This window comes from Lepidochelys olivacea, assembly GCF_965140295.1.
Source record: "Lepidochelys olivacea isolate rLepOli2 genome assembly, chromosome: 26".
Classification (NCBI taxonomy): Eukaryota; Metazoa; Chordata; order Testudines; family Cheloniidae; genus Lepidochelys; species Lepidochelys olivacea.
Window position 1 is genome coordinate 7,497,663 of NC_140436.1, and position 24,559 is coordinate 7,522,221.

Here is a 24,559-nt window from a genome sequence, read left to right on the forward strand (position 1 = left end):
CAATGTTCACCATTTCACTTTTATAGTCAAAAGCTTTTTTTCTTTTTTTAGTTTAGATTTTGAATGTGGAGAAAATCCGGCTATGTCTACACTACCATCTTAGTTGAGCTAGGTTAGGTCGACTTAGTCACTGCAGTAATTACTGTGGTGGCTGATGTCCACACTACCCACCTGTTGGTGGTACATGTCCTCACCAGGAGCGCTTCCACTGACTGAAGAAGGACAGTGAGGGGGGCTGAGAGCCAGAGCTCTCAGCTCGCCACTGGAGCCCAGCTGCCCCCCTGGGCTTCTCGCCTCCCAGCACGTTCCCAGCCAGGAGCCTGGGAGGCAGGTTGGCTTGGGGGGATCTGGCAGCAGCTAGGCTTGGGAGCCAGGAGCTGAGCTTTCTTGTGAATTTCACTGCTGGGGCAGAGCTGTGAAACTGACAAGACAGCAAACAGCTGATGTAAGGAATGCAATGTCTGCATTGTCCTAACTACATCAACATAAGCCTCTCATGGAGGTGGAGTTAGGGCACTTTCATCCGTGGGAGCAAGGCTGTAGTGTGTACACTGACATAATTAGGTTGCTGTAAAGTGTCTTATGTCAACCTAACGGTAGTGTAGAGCAGGCCTAAACTGGACTGAAGGAAAGAGAAGGCAAGTCTGAAGGAAGAAAACAAAAATAGAAATAACAATGGACTGACTTCTGATTCTTAACAGTGTTTCTACTGAGAATTGTGGGGAGCTAAAGTTGAGGCCAACTGCCTCCAATAGATGTATTTTAGTAACTCAGATTATTATATATTGAAAAAGAGTTAGCTTAAAACACTGTGACGGTAAAGCTACACTTCAAAAACTGTTAACCCCTCTTCTTTTTATACCGTTTTCCCATACCCCACCCTGGGGTTTGCTAGCTATTTTCTTGTATGTTTGTTGCTCAAGTAATGTTAATGAACCTCCTTTTAAAAAATCTAAGAGGAAAACATGTTAGATCTGGGCTACTTAAAAACTTTGCTTTAGAAGAGACTGAGGCCGTTTTTACAGCTTAATCTTTACAGCCCATTTGTGGAACTTCCTCAAAATGTGTACATCTGTTTGGGTTATTGGACAGAAAAACGTTGTTCTGTATTGGAAAATTAAAACAAGTTTTAAACACTGGAAAGGTTAGGAGTAGATAGTAGAAACCTAAAGGTAAAAAATATTACAGCGATGTTGTAATGATGTCAAAACCAAGCATTACAAGCCCAGGACATTCTGAATTAAGGTTATGTTTAGAATAAATCGGAGCATTTTCAAGTATGGAGATGCACATGTAAGTTGCCCAAAGAATCTCCACTCTGTCTTGCAATAACAGTATAATAATGACAAAGGCATGTTAGTGGGTGTGGTCCCAATTATATTAGACTGACTTTAAAGAATCATTCATTTTTATTTTTATTTTTTTTCATGTTTTTTTTCCTCTCATGGTGTCACTACAGGGCTAGATGCCTTATGTGGGTATTGTCCTACCTTTACATTTTTGGATTTCCTATAGCTGTACATATAGCTCCTGAATTTCTTGGATTTGTAATGTTTGGTTTTTGCAATAATTACAAAGTATTAAGCCTGTTTAAGGCATATTTTTTAAAACATACATATTAAATTTCTTAATGAACCCAGTTTTTAATTACTTTTAACTCCTGGATGAAGTAATGGATCTTAAAGTGCCGTGAGTTTGGAAAAGGCTGATATTTTTCATACGTAAGAGGCTGGATTTCTGTTTTAAGTGCAAAACAAAACACAGACTTAATTATGGAGTCACAAACCATGTTTTCCACTGAATGCATCCGATGAAGTGAGCTGTAGCTCACGAAAGCTTATGCTCAAATAAATTGGTTAGTCTCTAAGGTGCCACAAGTATTCCTTTTCTTTTTGCGAATACACACTAACACGACTGCTACTCTGAAATCTAAAATTATAGTGTACGTATCTGTTAACATCTTGTAAGATATCACTTTAAGGTGTATTTGCTTTTTACATATGTTCAGTTCATGCTTTTACATCATAAAGTGCCTGCTTGTGTGCATCATAAGGTTATGGCCATATTGAAGACCTGGGGTCCAGTGTTCATTTCACTGGACCTATCACTCCAACATGCCACTGAAGTCAAATTTTTAACTGTCCACTCTTTCTTTCCTCTTCTTCTGAGGTATAACTGGAGGTTGATTTAATTTAATTTTCAGGAGTTCTAGGTGTGTGTGTTTTTGTTTGTTTGTTTAATAAAATGCCAGTGTTGTATGTAGTTACGTTTAAAATATAGAAAAATGCTGTCACTTGTACAATTTAGTCGACATGAATGTGAATGGGGCGGGCATAGGCAAACTGCTTTGGAGGGATAAGCGGAGGAGAAAGGGAGTCAAACTGTATTGTTGTGTAGCAGTATATTTGAGATTAATCCCTTTTCTACATTTTTCATCACAGAACTCGGGGGCAGTATCCAAGTGAAACACAAGGCCATTTTAAGATGCACTTATTTGTCTCTTCGATTAAGTTTGTGCTGTTGTGTTAACATACTTATTCCTCTTCAGCATTTGTAAGTTCCAACTTTTAAAGAGCATAAATGGATTATTTTTTCATGTCCTAACAGGCCAGCCCTTTTAAACATCAAAATGTTGGCTCGTTAAAGGATAGAATATCTGCCTTCCAGTCATCTTTTCAATCTGCGCAAGAGGACGACGACAGGGCTTGCTTTCCTGGGCTCTCGCAGGAGGAGTGTGTGTCCCGGGCAGCAGGCTGTTGTAAGTAATCTGTATCTGCAACCAAAAAAAAGTCAGTAATGTTGATGGTAATTTAATTTCGGTCTGAATAGTAACCATAAATAATTGTTCTATTGTAATAATCCAGTTTCAAGATGAATTCTGAGTCATGGTTTCACCGGGGGGGGGGGGCGGGGGGGGAGAGAAGGTAGGTTAACTGAAAGCTCCAGTGTGTTTATCTGTTGCCGAAGTGACTTCTCTGATAGTTTTTACATTATCAAATTTTACGTAGTACTATTCTGACTATGGTTAATATACATTTTGGACAGTTAATCAGGCTTCTTGTCTTTTACTTTTCATTGAATGTGTTTTCATTCACTGTTTTTATTGTTCGCCCCTCTTTCATAATGAATTCATGGATCTAGAGACTGAAGTCATTGGATTGGTCCTTACATTTCTGGTAACAATACCAGTTGTGTGAAGATTGGTGTCCAGTACCTTCTTCAAAAATGCAGTAGTATTTGGAAATTTTATCAAAGAAATAAAATGTATAATTAACATACCCAAATGCTGAATGAACTCCAAATTATTGATAAATTGCCCTATCCTGTAAGGCCTCTAAGCCATCCAATAGGAAAAGGAAATTAACAAATGTTGCACATGAAAAGTCAACGTGGCTCAATGGTAAGTATAGAAAAGATGCCAGAAACTACATTGCTATATTCTACTTCATTACTTACCTGAGCCCTTCTTTATACTACGGCTTTCCATACCATCCACAAAATAGCCATCTAGTTTTGGTGGCTTGCTTTATTTAAAACACCCAAGAATATGAAAATAAGTAATACGGTACTACTTGCAGAATAGAATTCAAAGGATGTTCTTAATTTTGTCTGACTTCTAGAGAGACTTCTAGCTTATCTTATGCAGTGAAGGGGTGTAAATGATCTACATGGAAAATCTAAGCTTTGTTTATTTTATTAACTTACAAATGCAGCTGTCAACGAACCGCCTTTTACAAAACAGCATGAACAGTCTCACATGAGTGACGAGTTAACATCTGAATGCAAGAGTGTTGCTTATGAGGAAAACTTGAAAGAAAAATTAACTAATGGTGATAAAACTGCAGCCAGTATCCAGGTATGCAAGATTGTCTCTCCACCAGAGGAGGTGCCCATCATTGAAACTACTACTGCTATAATTTCAGAGGTATGTGTATATCTTGAAGAGGGTGAGGGGAATTAATTATGAAATTGCATCAGCAGATCCCTCTTGTAGGGATTAAATTCACATTGTGAGCAGTGGAACTGCCAATGTAGCAAAAATCTGTTGGGGGCACTGGTGCATTGATTATACATTCAAATGTAGTCCCACCTCCGTCATCCTTAGTTCCTCTTCTGTCACCAGGAATTATGGGCCCAAAACACAGTGTGGATGTTGTGTGGTTTTTTTGTTCAGTTTTCAGTTTTAAGTAGGCTGTAAAATGTGTTTGCCTGCTGTAAAGTCTTCTAATAGACGATGTTATCTTTTGTCTTGTAATCATACACAGGTTTAATTCACAACTTTCATTTACAGAAATGAATATTTTAATTTTGTAACTTACTACATTTGGCCTCTGAAGATTTCTTGTACGTAGGTCAAATCAAACTTAAAAGTTCTACGTGAGGGTTGAGCTTGATGATAACGATACAGAGCAATACCTCTTCATTGGAAACGCCCTCCGTGTGTGCTCTCGGTTCTGTCTGTTACAACTATGATATTCATGTGGACAAATTTGAACATGCTGTTAACTAATGTAATCGTTCAGAAGAGATGTAAAACAAAGGTTCTCCATGCCTCTCCTCCTCAAGGAAAAAGGCATGTTATTGCCTCTGCACAAATAAAGGAAGGGGGGAGAGAAACACGACTGGATGTAATACAAGCACTACTTAAGATATGCCATACATCAGAATTGCTCGGCCACTGGTCAGGTGTCCTGTCTGATAGTGGCCTCCATCAGAAGCTCCAGAGGAAGATGCAAGTTACCTGCAATAAAAACCAGCCCTTAGGGAAGTTGCTTCTGAACCCACATTAGTTAGTGGGTAACTTGTTCCCTGAAATATATTACTACTTTATTTCTCATATTTTTATTCCTAGCAAATGTACCTCTGATTTTTTTCCCATTGACATAAATTTCAAATCCTCTTTTGAATTCTGATAAGCTTTTGTCCTTGCTGATATTTTGTGGCAATAAAGTCAACTAAAGAGACTAGTAATGTGATGATGAAAACTGTATTCCTACAGAAGGAATATTACGTGACTCTTCAACATGCATTATATGCTCAAAGAAAAAGGGAAAATGTCATAAGCAGCAGTTGCTATTAAAGTCACCATTTGCCAACAGTTACCTCACAGGTGAAGCTGAACAGTCCTTACCTAAAGATAGAATAGAAAGTTAGCAGTTTGGTCCTGTACTCTCAGTCTTCCAAGTGAACTGCAAAGCCTTTTAATATTTTGTCCTCTTCTTTCTTTATATATAGGCCTCAGGCTTGTTAAATTGGGGAGGAGGGGTTGGTTTTGTTTTTATTTTATTTTTGTTACATTGGAAATACCAGGTCTTGCTTCTCTGTGTGTGTTTGAGGACTGGAATTCAGTACTTGTGGGGAGAGGATGTTGAGTCAGAAAACTTAAATCAAGAACCAAAAAGGTTATTTGCTGTTTAACTGAAACACTTGGCAAACACTTAGGAGAAAAGCTTTTTTGTAAAAGTTTCAGCACCCCATCCCTTTAGTTTAGGATTGAGAGCTTCAACTCTTGTCCTCCAGAAGCTCCTCTTTGTCTTACCTTGAGGATCAGAGTTGATACATCAGAGGTGAAAAACAAGCATTTAAAACCACTCCTTTTAAAAAGACTATTTTAGACATAGAAACAAATTTCAATGAGCACAAACAAAATAAATTTTCTTTATGGTTCACTTCTAATAACTGAGTAAGGAAGCTGCGTTCAGGTTTTTGCTTTAAAAATATCCATGACTTTTTTAATATTTTTGAAAACTGTTTTACTGTGTTTCCTTGCATATCAGTATTCTTGTAAAAAGAGCTTTAATTTTCTTTTTTCTAGGAAATTCCCTGTACGCCACCACTTACTGAATCTGGAAGCTTACCTTTAGAGATTATTCCACTAACGGGCATCCCAAAGACACCACGCAGTAAGAAGATTCATCACTACTTCTGTTAATACTCTGTTAGAAGCTTTAAAAACTAAATATGCCTTATTAATTACGTTTCCATTTCACAAGCAGTGATGCTCTCTTTTTCTGATTAGGAGTTTTTCAAATGCAACAGAAGTCAATGTAGCTTTGTGCTGTATTACCAATGCTGGCAAAAAATGTGTCATGAATGAACAAGTAATATTCAATTGCTGCTGCAGAGGAAGCTCAAATTAATCTGGTTTGCAGATTTATGCAGCTCATTTTGCTGTAAACTACAATATTTGGAAATGCTTCTTTCAAATGAGAATTCTATAGAAAATTAGGACCCAATAAGAGTAATAGGAGAGTCTCAAGAGTGTAGAAAAGAAAATAACCCAAAGATAGGAAACAGTCTCATCCTGTAAATGATTCTTTTGCTGTAATTTTGATATTTATTAATCACTCTGAACTTGCTTTGTTTTTCTGAGCATCTAATGGTGTTACCTTTAAAATGCCTTTATCTTCTAAAAAGCTTTATTTTATAACAAGTACTACAACACATTACAAATTTACATTCTAATAAGTTTCAATGCCTCTTCATTCATATCTTAATTTTCGCTTTCTTCTTTAAGTAGTACAGCTCTAAAAGCTAAGTACTCATATAAAACAGTTTTTTCAGTTCTCAAAATGTTTAGTCGAACAATGTGGAATGTGTTTTGTAAAGTTTTATGTCACATAAATAGTAATGATTTGAAGCATACCTTGAGATAGAAGTATCCTTAGACTCTAAGAAAGGTGAGATTGTAATTGAGGAACTTTTATGATTAACATAGATTTCTCATAAAAGTATGATGATCCATCTCTTAGTGACCACTTCCCTTAACTTCATGTTAAACCTCCAAAAAATAGGGAAGTATAACAGACATGCTGACACAATCTTAATTGGAAAGAAAATAATTGCAGTACTATAGCAGCTATATTTTAAACAGAAGAAATAAACAACCATACCTGATATTGTGTGGTGGTAACTCATACATAATCCATCTCTAATGGAGACCACAACTCCAAAAACCTAGCTTTTGAGGAATTCACGCGTTTAAGCAGCTTTTGAGACTAAGTAACAGCATGCATGTATTGCAACAAACGCTGAATTTTTTAACGTTACGTCTGAAGCCCTTAAATCTTGATATTTCTATATTCATTTTGAAGACTTGACTTCTGAGTGTATCAGTGAAGACGTTGGAAGTAATACTAGATCACAGCTAAGCAGAAAGAAAGTTACCTTTGCAGAAGAACTGAGCTTGGAGATATTTGATGAAACCATGCCACCTGTTATGACACCGCAAAAGGGAAACCCTCCATCCAGTGAACAATCCCATAACGGCTCTTCCTGCCTTCGATCTGTTCTGAAGAAAACACCAGTAAAACTACTGATGGAAAGCGTGAAGGTCAGTGTATTGATCTCATAAATATAAACTTGAAACATTAAAGGAGCATTACTGTGTTCGCTACTCAGTAACGTGTGGTGTGTTGTTTTTTTTTTTAAATTTGAGCGATGTTTTCCAAGAAGCATCTTTTTTTGACTAATGGTCTAACAAAATGCATTGGAAGTTGTGTTAAACAGTTGCTAGTGTTGTAAAAGGAGTCTGTCTGACCTTTTTTCGTGTCCGAGGTTTGTCTTGATTTATTTCCAAAGTTTTAGGGGGGCCTTCAACATGTACAGTACACGTTCTAAAAAACAAGATTATCTAATGCTCAGTTTATCCTGATTACTAAGAATTACTTAAAGAAAGAAAAGGAGTACTTGTGGCACCTTAGAGACGAACAAATTTATTTGAGCATAAGCTTTCATGAGCTACAGCTCACCTCAGCTTATGCTGAGATAAAGTGGTTAGTCTCTAAGGTGCCACAAGTACTCCTTTTCTTTTTGCGAATACAGACTAACACGGCTGCTACTCCTGAAACTTAAAGAAAATGAAAGAAGAAACTTAAAGAAACTTTAATTCACCTTTTTCAAAAGTGAACACTGGATAGATTAAACATGAACAGGCAAGCATTATAACAATATAGGTATTACACTACTGCATTGATTAGACAAGAGTAACGCTGTTGATCTTAATAGGAACACACAAGCAATACTACTGGCATGGAAGGAAACGAACCTCTCTTATTCTCTGATCTCTCAAGAAGTTTTGAAGAACTGCAAACAGGTCAGAAATTTTTATACGTTCCTAAACTGGCGCAAACTTTATTTCCTATTAATTAAAAGGGACACTGTCAAGTTGAACTTGATGCTGTTGCTACTGGTCACTTTGTTGCAGAACTTGAGGAAAGAGTGTGTCAGTAAGCAGTGCACAAATGATGCTATTTTATGGGATAGGCGGTACAACGAACCAAGAAAAAGAGGAAACTGTCTATATGCAAAGTGCTGTCAAATTCTCAAAGTGAATGGTGGTGGGGGAAGGAAGACGCTATCACTAATTTCTTACTTTCAGCAATCTTTTTGCAGTAATACAACAGGTACAAAACTTGAAGATGGAAACATGACTTCAAGTTGACAGTGCCCATTTAATTTTTCTTTTTTAATTGTGAGAAGATGTAAGAAAACTGAATATTTAATATACGGCAATATCCTTGGGATACGACTTTTAAAATACTTTCCAAGTTCAAATGTTTTTGGGAAAAATAGGTCATGGTAGAGTTATATACTGACTGTCTGAAATTGCAAATGACAGGGGGGCTTACAGTAGATAAAGGAAGTTCTTTTTTGGCCTGTGATCCTGTTGGACATTGAGTCAGTTCTTAACGTGGAGAACTTTTAAGACCAGGAAGTGTTAATTGATTTGCTTAGTAGCAAGCTTCCTACCCTCTGACTCGGTACTTAATAGTCCAGGGCATACAGTAATTCTGGAGGTGCCATTTTCACTGTACTAAGTCAAACTGAGGTTCTGACCACTTAGTAGTTCTTTTCTTAAATGTTTTATTTAAGCAGAAAACAGGTATTTTCCTGTTTTCCTGGCCAAATTACAGATTTAGTCAAATTCCTATTGCATTACGAATTCTGCCTATCTAAGCTACTCCTGTAATGTCAGTTAGATATGGCTCAGTTTGCTTTGTCTTAAACTACTGTGTAGGATTGATGCAGGCTATTCAACAATGACCATGTCTTACCCCAGTGGTGACTGCACTTGTATGATGGAAGAAGGTGGAGTGTGTGAGGGCTCGACCCAAGTGTTGCAGCAGGGAAGGAATTGTCTCACATAGGCATAACTCCTTTCCTGCCCCAGTTGTAATCTGTTCCTGGCCCATACCAAAAGCAAGCTTCTACCCATGTTTATTGACTTAGCTACACTGGTTGGCATATTGGGCCAGGGGATGGAACCAAAAATGTGCTCAGGGTGTGGGGATGGAAAAGCAGTGACACAACATCCATTCGTCTCCTTGCACCCGGAGCCAAGGTCCAGGTTGGCTGTACAGAGGCACAACTAAGTTATATGCAGCCCAGGCCACAATCTTGCTCGTAATTTATTAGTTCGTAAAGCACTGTGGATGAAAGGCACTATATATGCAAGATTACTATAATGCTGACTTCCATAAACATGCCACAATTTAGAAACATGAGCAGTTCTCCACACCACCCAACCAAGGAATCTCACTTCTTTTCTGAAGTGACTATCTTTGATAGGTAGTAGTTCAATCTCTTTAGCCATTTAAAAGATGCTCATTGCGGTGGTGGTGGATGGATAACTGTCCTCCCAGGTTGGACTGAGACGACGAGCATGCAGGCTACTGAAGTGCTGTAAGGTGATAACTTACATTTGATATTGTCTTAACATTTTCGCCATAACCATCGTATTAACACTAACTTTCAAGCAATATTTGGATACATCAGAATGTGGCAGTGTATCTTGCCTATTACGTAGCTTCTTCAGAGGGATCCTAATAAAAGAGTGACGATGGGATTCTCTCTTTTTTTTTTTTTTTAGTAGTCAATAGTTTTCTGTTTCTTCCTACCAAAAAACCATAAAGCAATTAATCTTCAGTTCTCGTTTTACAAGAAACTCAAATATGCCTTCTATATTTTTGTCTCCTCTTTCCTTAGCTCTCAAATCTGTAATACTGTAGATCCATACTGAAAAATCCTGTTGACTTCATTAGGAATTCTGTGCTTGAAACAATTGCCTGTTTAAATTCTCTTTATTTTATTTAGAGACTTGAAGTAAAATATTTCCGTTAATCGCATTTGAGGTCACTATGAATTTAATATCTTCTGTTACAGATACAAGCAATACTAAAACAATAGACAAAACAGATGTGTACAGCTCTGAAAAGCCAATGAAGAGAAAGAAAGTTACTTTTGGAGAGGATCTAAGCCCAGAAGTATTTGATAAAACCTTGCCTGCAAATACACCATTGCGTAAAGGAGCGACCCCAATCAGTAACCCAGGATCACAAAGCGATAGCCCTTCCAAAGTAATAAGTCCTATGAGAGAATCTTTATCCCAGCCAAACTTTGATGACTGTGATGGTGATGATGTGAGTTTGCTTTAAATTATTACAATGGCTTCTTGGTCACTGCAATCAGTTTTATCGTTCCATTTTGTTCCTTTTTTTAAAAAAAATATAAATGTTAAAATCTGGACTGATTTGACATCTTGGAATGGTTACTCTTTAAACACACAATTTTTTGCTTCATTTGCCTTTGGCATCCTGCATAGCTGTTCTGCCTGCAGATTTGCCATCAGAAATGAATTCTGTTACAATATTGGAAGTATGTGGGATTTAGCCTCATTTTGTTTGTTGGGCCTTTCATACTTGTACCATGTTTCATAATGTCTCTACGTGTGACAATTACTAAGTTCCTCTCTTTGCAGGATGAAGGAGAATTCCATTAGGCCATTCATATGCTGTTTTAAGCAGGTTTTTGAAATATTGAAAGAAGGTATGTGTGTGTAATCTATTTATTTATTTATTTTTAATCCAGGAATATGCTAAGCCTCTTGAAGAGTCTGTAGCGGTCCCGGAGAATATGAAAGGTAAAGTTGGGTTATAATATGGCTTCTTAGTTTGTATATTTGATATCTCTTAGCATTTGTGTGTCTTAATTAATGAAAAATTTTAGGGAAAGATGCCAAGACACATACTTATATTTGATATTGAAATATGTTTAATGCTGCTGTTTGATAAACCTTGAAAATAACTTTGGGATAAACAAGACATAACGTTGAAGCATCAGAAATGTTCATTGTTCACTGGCTTGTAGGCCATCTCAACCTCACTGAAACCTCAGAATTTGTTTGTGTGTGCCTGGTCGAAGTTGAATTTACTGCTTGTTTTTCATGTTTTTAACAACTGAGTGCCTAGTGTGATCAGCATGTAAAAAATGCATGATGATGTGGGTGGTGGAGCATAAAGGTTTTATCAGCAAGCATTTAGGACTTGGTTTCACATTCTGCCTAAAACGTATTTCTTCTATCCCTGAACCTGCCTTTGGTTTCGACCTACTAATTTATGGCCTGATCATGCACACTGAATCAGTGGGAGCTTTGCCATTGTCCCTGACTAGGTACAGGATCAATCTCTCGGACAACATTAATTCCTTGTAAAAGCTGGCTCTTTAACTGTGAGGTCCAAGACGAACCGGGCTTAGTAACTTGGATATGTCTGTTTGTTTTGGGGTTTTTTTTGTTTGTTTGTTTTTTGAAGTCTGTATTAATATAGGGATTTTTACAATGTAAACAATAAACACAAGCCAAAAACAAATTAAAACTACAAAAATAAACAAGGTATGTGCATGCCTCTTTCTAAGTAACCACTTTACCTTGCTGCTGTAATCTTTGTCCTCCCTTTGCTTGCCCCAAGCTCGTCAGTTTTTCTTGTACCTGCTTGTCCTATTTCGATTTACAACTGTAAACCTTTTCAGGGCAAAGGCTGTATTGTATGTTTTTTAAAGGGCTTGGCATACTTTATACACTAAACAAATAAGCGTAATGAAAAGAAGGTGAGACAAGGTGTATAGTGAGAGGAGCTATATCTCAGACTTCCCAAGACAGGTATATCTGCTGTTCTTACCTAGTTTAACCAAGATTCTTATTTTCCAATGTACTTAACAGACATTAATTCCTTTGATAACAAAACGTCTTGTCCCAGAATAACCCGGTCCTCTACTAAAAGAAAGGTAAGTATCTTTTAATATTTTCTTTTAGTAATTTTTATTGAACTTCCAAATAACAAATTTTATCCACTCTTCGTATTGTTAGATGTTGGTGAGAAATGATTGAGAGCTTCCCAATTTTACAAAAAAATATTGGTACGGTTAACGAAACAGTGAATGCTTTCATAATTTTATTTTAAAACCTGATTTACGTGTTCCGCACTCAATCTTGCATAATTATAAACTCTTCTTGATGATTTTCAAATTTTATTCCTGTTCACTATATAACTTTTTTGATTGCTGTAAGATCTTCAGGATATATGTGTGCATGGTAGGTCAGTATGCTGCAGGTAGTGATTGATTGTTCCCAGGCAGCAATATTAAAGTATTAATTGATGTGTTAACTTGCTTGCCCAGTAGCCTCATAGCAACATGACGCCCACCTATTAACGTTCCTTGCTTTCAGGAACTTGAGGCTCACAGTTTTCTTGCACAGGATTCTAACACATTCCAATAATATCCCTCACTAGACTCGCTCCATAGAGGTGTATAGCTCTAGTTACAGGTTGGGGCACTTCAGTGAGGAAACAGGATACTCCAGAAGACCAACCCACCCTTCTTAAAATAAATATTAAAAAAGGACACTATATAACTGCATGGGGTTGGGGGTAGGCTTTGTAAATCTATCATGACTTTATAATGAATCAAGTGAAGTGAACATAAGATTTATAACTTTGAGATTGTTATGGCTTCTGGTCTGTATTGTGTACTCTTTTTTTTTTTTTTTTTTTTAAAAAAGAATTGATGTTCCTCAACAGCATATCAACATTTCAGAAGAGACTGGTGTTAGCATCTTGACCAAAAATGCTCAAGATATTAAGAAGCTAAGAAAGAGCAAGGTTCAAAGAGGAAAGGAAAACAAATCTGCCCCCAAAAGGACACCAGTAAGTAACGGCACACTGCAGTTCTGTGAATACCTCACTTAATTTTTCCTGTTGTCGATATCTCCTGAAATTAATTTCTCATGGATGTCTTCTATAATTACGAGATCTGCTCATAGTGTAAGTTTTTTGGAGAGTTTATTTTTTATGCCACTGCCAACACACTTTTTTTATCTTATAGGTGTCTCACTTTCCCTAATCCCTTCCTGTACCGCGGGTGAAGCTGGGCCCAATAGCCTTTATATACCTGTATTTTTATACCTTTTTTCCTCAAGACTTCTCTTATGAGAGGCAGGGGAAACCTTGTACAACAGTACAGTACAGAAAGGACCCCTTAAGCTTTTTCTAAGATGTAACTCCCATACTAGTTGTTGTTGTGTTCAACAATGAATAACTTTGCTCCAGTTACACCCTATTTTCTTAAAATATTACCTAAATGTGTGCTTCTCCCTATAAATTAAACTGTTAGTTGATGTAGATTTATTGAAAAACATAAAAGGGATAATACTGTCTTGGTTTTTTGTAAACCTTTTCAGAAGGCAAAACTTAGAGGTTATGGAGGAAAAAGAGGAAAGAAAAAGGTAGAAAAATCCTTGTATGGTCAGAGAGAAGTAGCTTCCAAGAAACCTCTTTTGAGCCCAATTCCTGAGATCCCAGAGGTCTTCTCTTCTGCACCATCTTCTCCGAACTCACCTCGGACCCACGTTTTGCTCTTCTCAGGTAATATAGTCTTTCTCCTTTTCAGCCACTTTAACTTTTGCAGTCAATCCTAAAACTGTAAAAGCTGTTAACTTTCTAGCCTCTACGCATACGTAAAAAGTCTAATAAATCTGACCTTTATCATCTTGTGAAGAGGAATTCTGGAGAAAGGGGCTGGGGCGGGGAGAAGAGAGGGGAAGGATCGTACTTCAGTGATATGATCCAGGAATCTATGGTGCTGTTACAAAGCCCCAAACTGGATAAAACTGACCTCTTACAATGTAGCAATTGAAATTGTTACAAGAAGAGCCCATCAGATAAATGGGCTGATAGGTTAAGACTATCATTGAGGTGGTCAATCCTAAACTTTGTGGGTTTTTTGGGGTTGGCTAGGTCCTCAACCTCAGGCTATCTTGTGTGATTTTTAGTTTGTTGTAATTTTTTTTTTTTTTTTAAATGAATGGATTGACACAACTGAGGGACCAGAGGGGTATACTTTATCCATTCCATTAAACAAAAAAATTGGCCAGGTTATTGTGAATACCTTAGAGGAATTTGAAATCTGCATGTCGTTAATCACTGATATGCCCAAAGGATGTTTGATTAGCTCACTTGCCAAATTATATCTCCTTTTTTTGAGCTTTGGACGAACTCATGATGGGATTTAAAAAAAAAAATGAATTTTTTTTAGTCGTAAGCATCTATGAACAAACTGGAAATCTTATGTTTCCCTGTCTACCTCTGTTTTAACATTTTACATATAGTGTAAGTCTGTGCATGCACCCAAAACTGGTTCTCTAAAGAATGGGTTCTCAAGATTTTGGGATCCTGTGACCCCATGTCATGTGGCCTCAGAAGGCTAGATCTAGATCTGTTCTTCTTTTTCTATAAACTGCAACCTCTAGCTTGTTCGTCTCCTGGTAGTGAGGGTCAACTATTCGAAAGCTATTTTAGTAAAACTGATACTTCTGCCTCAGGAATACTGGATTTTTTTTTTAATTTAAATAACTAGCAATATGCTTTACACTGCACAAAAGAGAAGACCGGTTTCCTGCTCTCAGGAGCTTAAGTTCTCAGACAACTCAAACAATACAAGCATGTTGACAGGATGGCCAGAAGATCAGTATCTCAGTGCTGCAAAAATGTTATGGCTGGAAAGAAATAGGATATTTATAAACTAAAAATTCATTAGTTTGGTACTACAGTTGAGACTTGGGTAGTGTTCTGATTTTTTTTTTTTTTTTTTTTTTGAGGGATTTGAAAGAAAAGTGAGTTTCAGGCATGTGTATCATAAAAGGAAGTGCAAAGAAGTGTGAGAGAAACCAATGGAATAGTAGAAGTGGGAAGCTTGATGCAGAGTGCTAAATTGAATACAGTGAGGCATACAGAACATGAACTGTAATATTTAATTTTCACGGGGGGGACCTTGTGTCTATAGTGCAATAGTAAGTTAAGCAGCTGGAAGAAAAGACAGACTGATTAGAAGCAGCATTGTGTCTTGTCTACTATAGAAGGCAGGTGGCCTGCAGCCATGTTGGTTATGATAGCTTGGAGCATGTCCTCTATTAATAGAATTCTCTTTGAGCCAAGAGAGGGAAGGGTTAATGCTTTCCTCCACCAGCACCCCTGGCTCCTTTAAATGTTCTCAGTCAACGCAATCTGGAGTGATCTTTGCACTGGGAATTGTGACATTTTACCTCTCAAATCAACTTCAAGTAAACCCTAACTTAATGAGAAATGAAGAGTCATCTAAAATGCTAGCATCAAAGCCTCTTTCGGATTAGTGTTTCTGGGCAGCTCATAATTCTGCCCATGATTGAAATGATATTGCCTAGCTGGTCCTGATGCACATGAACATGTCAGGCCTCTTCTGAAAGAATGCTGCTTCCCTCTGCCTTTATTAATTTGACTGAAACCAGTCCGTCTCGTTCAAACTTTCCTATAAAATTCTGATTATTTGTAGGATGGTCTGACTAGAAAGACTGTGTCCTTGGGTGGATGAGCGGTGCGGAATAGCTTTGACAATAACTACCAATGTTAGCTACTTGAAACAGCTCTTTCTTTGGGAGGAGGTGTAAAATGCTGTGGCGGCTTTACTTCTTAGTTTCAATTGATTGCAATCTTTTTGAAATTTTGCATTTACTTTCAGGTGTTCTCTTGAGTATAACGAAGCAAACTTATGTCAATTCAGCTTTTTTAAATTGTAAACTTTGTATATCCTTTTAGATTATTCCAAATCCACCAATGCCCACAGAGGATCTATGAATGAAGTCGTTGAACAGAAAAAAGTGATTGGAAGAAACCAAAGGAAAGTGCCTATAACTAACAAATGTCCAAACACTAGAGACCTTGACATTGTAGAAGCCGGCAGCACCGGTGGCATCGAGTGTCAGTCATCAGACATTGGCCCTGATCCTGCTTCAACCATTAATATTGAGGTGCTTAATATACAAGAAAGCATTCAGACAGAAAATGAGCTGGGATCACCCTTAATGTCGCTAGAACAGAAAGAGAGTGATGTTTGTGTGAATAATCAGACCGATGAAGAAGATAGCAATGATAAGACCACCTGTGAGCAGTCTGAGTCCAGTCTTATGACAGAACACACTTCACCTGTCATTGTAAAATCAAATTCTCTTTTGCCACGACTAAACACAGTTATGCAAGAAATTAAGAGCACGTCCCCATTTGATACATCTGACAATAAAGACAGTGAAAAAGAGAGAGCTGTCTTAATAGAAAATGAACGTTTGCCGGAAAGTGATCATCCTTCAGATAACTCTGAGATGCTAAAGGAGCTAGAGTTCTTCAACCTGCAGGACATCGGTGTAAGTGAAAATACTCAAACTGGATGTTCTATTACAGACTTTGCAAGAGAACGAACAGCTGACAGTGACGCCAATGTTAAAGGGTTCAAAAGGCCTTCAAGAAAAGGCAGGAGAAGCACTATCTACTTTTCTGAACTTGAGAAACTCCATTTTGAAGCACTTGGAAACAAACTGTCTGGTTCCTTTACTAATAAGCAAGAATCCCGAATAGAAAATGACTCAGAAATGTTTAGTGATCTACATTACTCTATAGAGCAGTCCTTCTTGAAGGCGAGTGAGAATCCTGAAAAAAAGGTAAGACGCAGTATGAGGCTGCATAAAAATGCAGAAAATGAAGGACTTGCGTGGATTAAAATACCTACTGAGATTCACAAGAACTCTTTGTCAGATTCTGGTCGCAAATCGAGGCGGACGATGTATGCATCCATCTTTAAAGAATCTGAGAACATTCATCAAAGACCAGAAAATTGGATCCAATTTTCAGCTTTGAGGAAAGAGAACAATGAGCGTGTTCCTGTTGCAGGAGGCTCTTGCAAAACACGGAGGAGGAGCATGTGTGCATCCACTTCCCAGGAAACCAAAAGTATAACTCAAACAGGGAAAAAGAGAAGGGCAAGCCATGTGTACAATGATAAAAACTACCAAAAGGAGTCTGAAATGCAAGTATCCTTTGAGAACGATCCTAATGCCTAGGCAAAATGGGCCATCTCTTTTTAAAAAGAAAAAGGTCAGTATGTTAATGTGGATTTTCTTTGGCTTCAGTTCAGTTATCTGTATTTAAAAGTATCGCTTAGAAATAGGGAATGACTTATTTCTCTGGTCACAAAGACATTTGTATAAATATTCATTTTACTTGTTCATTTGCCAAGTAATTTGAATTGTCCTTTGGCTTGAGAGTTTCAAAATGCTTGGTGAAACAACTGCGGAAAAGCAAGCTCAGCGTTGAGAGTACAGGTGTATTAGTCAGCAATGATGGGCAAAGGGTGAAGCTTTAATCTCTTGATGCTAGGAATCCGCACTTCCTATTTCTAGCAGTCACAAAGCAAAGTGATGAAATATTTATTCTTATAAGAATACTGGGATCTACAAGGATTGATTGATTGAAGCAGTAGTAAAAGCTGTAACTGTCAAGAGAATAAATACACACTTCAGTAATTTATTGGAAGTATAAGGGGCTTCAGTCAACTGAGGCCGAAGAACACACACTCCTTCCTGTGGAAAGGATAGCCATAGAAACTAGTGAATTGTATGCCAAGATACATTTTGTTCCATTGCTGTGACATTTACAGTAAAAGGAGAATAGTGTTTTATAGAATAACCTGCTTGTCTTAGGTGCAAGATTTCTTTAAGGAGCAAGACCCAGTTGCTTGGTCACATTCTTTAGGATTCTTTATATTTAGATCTCTTTATATTTAGACCCACTTGGGGAAAAAAGAATTACTCTAACTAAAATACGTACTGTATTATGGAAGTCTGGGATTTCAAATGTTCAAATCTGTTGCCCTGATTTTTTTTTTCTTTTTTTTTATGAGGCAGGAGTTATGGTGGATTATACTTAGCATTGTGGAAAGCACATAGCAGTATGTGTTTTGCCCTGGAAACTTCGGAGTGGTTACTGGATAAGATACGGTTTATGGGCAGACTCCATATGCATACCCAACTCGCTAGGGTACAATCAGTAAGCAAAGTCTCTCATTCCTCCACTTGCATAAAGAAATGCCAGCAACTCCACACGTGGTTCTCACCTCTTTTGGGAAAAGAGAAACACAGTTTATGGATCAAAAAAAGCAACTAATATTGACAGACGGTTTAGGGGAGTGGGAAATAATCCATTCTTGATGGTGTTGGTTCTTCTTGACAGAGCAGAATTTAAATCCTAATTTGATTGTATTTTGAAGCCTAGCGTCACAGTCTGTAAAAAATGAGTGTGTCTTTACTAATTGACCTATGATGGCTTCGGGAATACCCTTCCAATGGTAATTGTTTGAAGAGTTGATATTGCTCATCTGCTGAATCCTGCTTTATAAATTGATTCTATAAAAAAAAAAAATTGCTTTTGAAATCCATGTAACTTTTTTCCAGATTTCAAAAACAAGCTAACAAATAGAGATCCTGTACAACTAACATAACCATGAAGAAAGCTCCTGCTGGGGTGCAGACTTTTCCCAGGTTCTGCAGAGACTTTGCTTTACCATCTTGACACCAACAGGTCTGGAGCGCCCACTGCTACGGACTTGTGTACTTTACATTTGCACTAATCATAAAGAAATCACAATTTCTGCAGAAGGATTGCTTGTTAAGTTTGTTTAATCTTTACTGTATACAATACTTCATGTTTTAATGTTTAAGGCTAAACTGGCAAGAAAAGGATATGAACGTGTCCAGCAAATGAAGTACAGTACTGCATAAGTGCATTGTGAATGTTTTAAATCTTCAGTGTATATGTACCCAATACAGTACTCAGTAGTTGATCTGCCATCTTACTGTTCGCTTATTTCTAGTTTGAGCTATAGAACGTAAAATGTTGAATATGGTCCGCTTTATACAGTCAGTATTTTCATATTTCATGCTATTGTACTTTAACTGTAAGGTGAAATATGCCAGCTTTAAAATAGATTCTTAAAGTTGAAAAATCATCTCTATATTGTAAACCTGTTTGACCACTTTGAGCTGGAATAAAATTTCTTATGTACTTTTGGTGAAGTTAGAAAGTCACATTGAAACACTGTCTTATCCTATCTGCAGAGACCAACAGCCAGTCTTTCAGAAAACAAGAACTACTCAGGCAACTTTGCAAGAAACTTCATCAAAAGATATCATTTGTGTTGTACTGTTGATTTCAGTGACAGTTCTTCATCCGGACCCATCCACTTTCTTTTACTGTTTCATCGTCCCTTTTTTTCAAGTCTTCGTTAACTAAATCTTTGCGCGTTTATCTGCTTTTGCTGTCTTCCAAATTTTTCTAACTTGAACTGGTTTCTGGAAGATAGTAGAATATGCTGTCTCTAATGTTAGCAAAATTAAATCTACCACAGTGAAAATTTTAGACTTTGGTTTAGAAGATATGAGCATATTCAGTTAAATTTTGTGTGGCATAGCAATATCTTTGTTTTACCAGCAGAGGGCAGTGTGGCATGAATTTTGCACTGGGGTAGATGTAGACAAACCGGACTTCTTTGTGAAAACTGTCATGGATTTAAAAAAATCTTTAAACAGTTCCCAGACCACAATACTGAAATGTCAAAATCACTTGTGTTGGTTCAAAACAAACTGGTAATAGCAGCTAACTCTGGTACTCTTATTTTATACTTAATTAATTTTCTTGCCTGTTTCATACCTTCTGGGATGGGGTTGGGAGAAATGGTTTAAAGGTTAAAATAAAACTAAATTAATCTTATGATTGATGGCATATACTGTAATCAATATGAGATAGTAAGCTCTGTGAAGAGCCCACACATCACCTTGTCTTGCAAGACTGGGTGTTTCTATTGGTCTTGACTAAAATTTTACTTTTTCCTGGAATATATTTTTCACTAGGTATTTAAGACCGTTTGTTTTACATGGTGTATGTGTTCCACTGCAGATCTCTTACAGGAATAGGGTGAGCCTCTTTAGTCCAGTATTAAAGAATTTGTTCAGTTGCTGGGAACATCCTAATGACTGTAAATAAGTCTGAAGACAGACTTTTCTTGTGTGACAGATGTATATCCCTTTTTCTTAAAAATAGGATATCTAAGTATAAACAGATTTTCTTTCCAGCATAATTACCGTAGTGACTGGGGGGGACCTGGTTAAAACAAATGTGTAAATAGGGCCACAGTATGTGGGGTTTTTTTATATATCCGTATCCTTGAGTCCTGTGTAAGATCAAAAGTCATTTGTTGCCCGCTGTGTACAAATCTTTTTTTTTAAACAGAGATGATATGCGGTATCACTTGTGTGTCCATTGCTGAGTACCATTTACTTTGATTCATCCACCCAGTTGCTTTAGCGTTTGTCTTCCATATATGCAGTATTAACTAAAATTTTCAACTTCTGCCTATTCAGAAATCGTTATGAGAGAAAATAATGAACCAGAACATGATTGAGGAAGACTGAGACTGTAAATGCTATTTGCAGGGGTTAACTGAGCCTAGAGGTTGGAACCTGAGAAGAGGTGAAAGAAATTGTTGTTGGGATGCAAGGAAGTGTTGGGAGAGTCACTAGGGGTAAGATGGGAATAAGGATAATGAGACAGTACTGGTGTTGGAGGGTCATTGGACTTCGGAGGGAAGCAGATATTCTGGGATATGAGGCTTTTCCCCCGTGGAGGGAGGGAGGGAGGGGGTGTGGGGGTGTGTGTGTGTGGGGGTGTGTGTATGAGTGTGTGAAGCATAATAAAAAAGGACTTGAAACTTTTGCATCTCAAAAATGCAAGCATATAAAACACTGCTCCTTTCACAAGGGAAAGTGTGTACCTAGGATCCTGGAGCCGTGTGAGAGCCACAGTGTGGTTACCAGGCTGCTGTGTAGGAACTGGAGCCAGGAATCTATCAACCTGCCTGCATTTTTCACAAAGCTGAACAATGAGATGGGGCTAAAACGTAATGTGAAAGGAGATTTATGTTTCACATTCCTAAAATGGTGTTCATAAAGTTAAGTTTTAAAAAGATGATATCAAATTTGCATCTCTAACTTAGAGGCAGCCTCCTATAATTGCTTCTTTTATTGCACGATGGCTTAATAGGGTATAGTAAGATAACATTTAGGTAGTATGGTCGGGGAAAAGTAAACCAGGTTTTGGAGTCAGGATATTCTGGTTTGTAATCCTGGCTTTGCCACTTATTGTGGCCTTGTTGAGAGTAGGTTTTAAGTTGTCCTCTTAGGTCAAGTCAGCAAGGTCAGTCTAACATCTACCCCTCTATTCAAGACCACACAATCGTGCTTTAGAATGTACAAAACTGGCAGAGTTAAAGCCTAGCCCAGGGTTTAACTTGATCAGTCAAGTATGTTCTAAAGCCTGGTGCTTTATCTTGACTGGAATTGTAAAAGGTGTTCATTAGATTGTGATGGCACAGAGTTCCTGAGCTCAATTTAAAACCTTGTCTTGACAAAGGCCGACTTTTTGCTTGTAAGCTCTTGGAGGCGGTGGTGGTCTTTGTTCTGTGTTTTTTCTTGTACAGCACCTGGTACGATGGGATGCTGGTGTATGACTGAGGCCAGGTCTACACTAGAAAGTTAGCATAAATGTGTCCGCTAGGGCTGTGAAAGCTATGGTGGCAACTTCATCCCCAAAGCTTATACCAGCACCAGAGTCCCTTTGCCAGTATGTCTTACGTCCTTTGGAGAGATGGTTTAACCATCCCAGCAAAAGGATTTCTTTGGCTGGTATAAGCTAAGTCTATATTACTGGCAAAGCCTTTGTAGTGCAGACTATTCCAGAGACTCCTAGGCACTACCACAGTATAAATAATTGTGGTTTCTGGCCACCTGTCTGCTTCACTTTCCCTTTCTGTATAATGGGGATAATGCTTCCTGGCCTCACAGGGATTTTGTGAAGCTTACTTAATAGTCACGTGATGTTCTATGTAAATTCCTAGTATGTAGACATTAGATCACTTCAGCAACAGTAATAGCTAGAGTTAAGTACGTATTGCTGAATAATTACATTTATCAGATTCCTGTGTAATTGCTATGTAGTGACTGATTTACGGGATAAATGTTTCCTGGAAATGCAATCATTATCTTGCCACTATATTGTAATTACCAGGTCATTAGTCAACTAAGGAAGGAAAGAGTAGTTATATAATACTTGTCTCCTATATTGTGAAGTGTTAGATTACAGTGAAATGTTTGAGAACTGCCTGTAGGGGATGCAATAAACAATGGGAATTTGTTTTTGTTTTTCCTGAATTTGTGTTGGACCATCAGAATGACATGAAGAAAAACACCAAGCATGAATTCTTGCAAATTCACGTTTTCTGAAGTTCAAAGAGAAGGGATGGAATCTTACTATAAATGTTCTGCTAATGGCAGAGTGAATTAGACAGCTTATCTTTCCAGAAACTAAAACAAATCATAGAATAAATTATCTAATTTACTCCTGATATACTAGAAGCATGTTGTTTTCATGGCAGTACAACAGCTATTCCTTTTAACCTGGCAAAAGTCATTCTAAATTTTTTTAATAAAGAGAAAATTAAGTGAAATGAATAACTTTGCTCTAATTCACTGATAAATGACCGTAACAAATATCTCCTGGTCTTTAACTATATTGTAATTACAAGCTCATTTTAGGAACATTTTCTTTACATTACTTTTATTGTTGTGGTTCTTCTCCCGCTCACTTCTAAATACCTGATTATTTTAAAAAATATCCTTTACTTCTCAAATGCTGTATATAAAATTTAATTGTACCTCTTTGTGGAGCACTCCCTGACATCAGGCCGAAATGTGTCCTGCTCTGCTACTCCCCCTGTTGGCTCTGCAACTGAAGATACTGTGCAGTCTACCCAAAACTGGGTTGATATCTGTGCGGATGGCAAACCAATGGCATTATTTTCGCATCATTAGAAACATCTCTATTATATCTTGAACAGAATCCTACAAAAGTAGTGAAATCTAATTTTCAAGCTCCTAGCAGGCTATTAAACAATGGAAAGGATATTTTTGTTTCATAAAACCCCCAGAAAAGTGTAGGTGACTGTCTTTTCAACTGGGACGTTTTTAAAGTATGTAAGCAACATGTTTTAGACTAGGTAAGATAGGATCTGATTGTACTATAGTCCCTGTGGGAAAGGTACAACTTCATCTTTGACACTCAGACAAGAAGGCTAATGTATTAGTTTTGTAATTAAGCCTTGTAAATTGTGCATAACAGAGCATTTAACTACTTTAACCAAGCTTTGGCCGGGGGAGAAGAAAAAACCCAGTGTGCATTGGGAATGGAGGCATGGAACATATTCCCTAACTTAAACCTGAAAAACCTGGTGTTAGTCTTGGGTGATTGCCAGTGACCCTTTGACTCCCATCTTCCTGCCCCCTGCACGGATTTGGAACTGGTCAGCCATTTTTGTTTTTGGAAGGGAGAGGAGACAGATATAATGAATGGCTTTTATTGTGCAATATTTCAAAACCTTTTGACTGTATTCGGATGGGATGGAAAATGTTCTACCCTGTGCCGTAGCCAAAACAAACAAAATGTATTCCCTAAACCTGGATGTGTGTTTCACTCAAACTGGCAGTAGTTAGAGCTCGACTCTCACCGAGAATTTAGTTTGACAATTTTTAGCCCTTGTTCAGCTGAATGACACAGCCAAAGAAAATACTTGGAAAAAAATTAATATATTTACAGCTTATAGGTGCCATTTATCTTTTCAGTTCAATGTGTAGTTTAAGAAACTCCATTAGTTGGCCTATATTTTAGGTTTTTCTAATTTTTTTAATTAGTTTGTCTTATATCAGAATACTGAGGCTGAAGGAAAACGTTTTATGTAGCTCCCACATGGGTGATAAATAGCTGAGATTCAAGGATTTAAAAGTTCAGGGGCTACCACGAAACAGAATATTCTGCAGATCCAACAAACTAGTAGTAGATGTCCTTGATGGACGCCTACCATAGACTAGCTTCCAACTCTACTAAACTTTGGTTTAACTACCCTCTTTATAGCACAGCCTTACTGCTGTTTTCTGACATTGCAGATCAATTTCATGAAGAGATTGTACTGTGTAATCAACATAATTCATGTAATGCAACATGTTTTATGACCTGAACGAACTGTAGTTATTAATTTTTACTGTATAGGCACCCATGCCCAAAGGCCTCTGGGTGCCGTAACGTTGCAGAATTAACCATAAATTACCAAAATAGGCACCATGCCCGACCGCCCAAAACAAAATCTTATAAACCTGACATCCCACCCTCGAAGTAAAAATCCCTTTGAACAAATAAAATATGAAACTCCAGCTAAAAGTTATTGTTAACTAAATGAAACACTTAAATAAATGAGCCTTGTGTTCTTTAATTATTATCTTTGTAGATAAATGATACAGATGAGGCATCTCTGAAAGGGG

General features: G+C 37.5%; 1 protein-coding gene across 9 annotated transcripts in view; it reads left to right on the forward strand.

Moving 5' to 3' along the window:
- The window catches only part of CDCA2 (cell division cycle associated 2), a 28,287-nt gene extending 7,483 nt beyond the window's left edge, over positions 1-20,804 (forward strand). For 5 of the 9 annotated variants that reach the window (XM_084615093.1, XM_084615091.1, XM_084615094.1 and 2 more), the window contains 11 exons: positions 2,608-2,758; positions 3,714-3,925; positions 5,816-5,903; positions 7,095-7,333; positions 8,008-8,095; positions 10,165-10,421; positions 10,870-10,921; positions 11,999-12,063; positions 12,858-12,983; positions 13,517-13,700; positions 15,906-19,238. In XM_084615093.1, the coding sequence (XP_084471219.1) occupies positions 2,608-2,758; positions 3,714-3,925; positions 5,816-5,903; positions 7,095-7,333; positions 8,008-8,095; positions 10,165-10,421; positions 10,870-10,921; positions 11,999-12,063; positions 12,858-12,983; positions 13,517-13,700; positions 15,906-17,200 (2,757 nt within the window). In that variant the 3' untranslated portion in view covers positions 17,201-19,238. The other 4 variants (XM_084615090.1, XM_084615088.1, XM_084615087.1 and 1 more) reach the window with 4 other exon arrangements.
- The last annotated feature ends 3,755 nt before the right edge of the window (positions 20,805-24,559 follow it).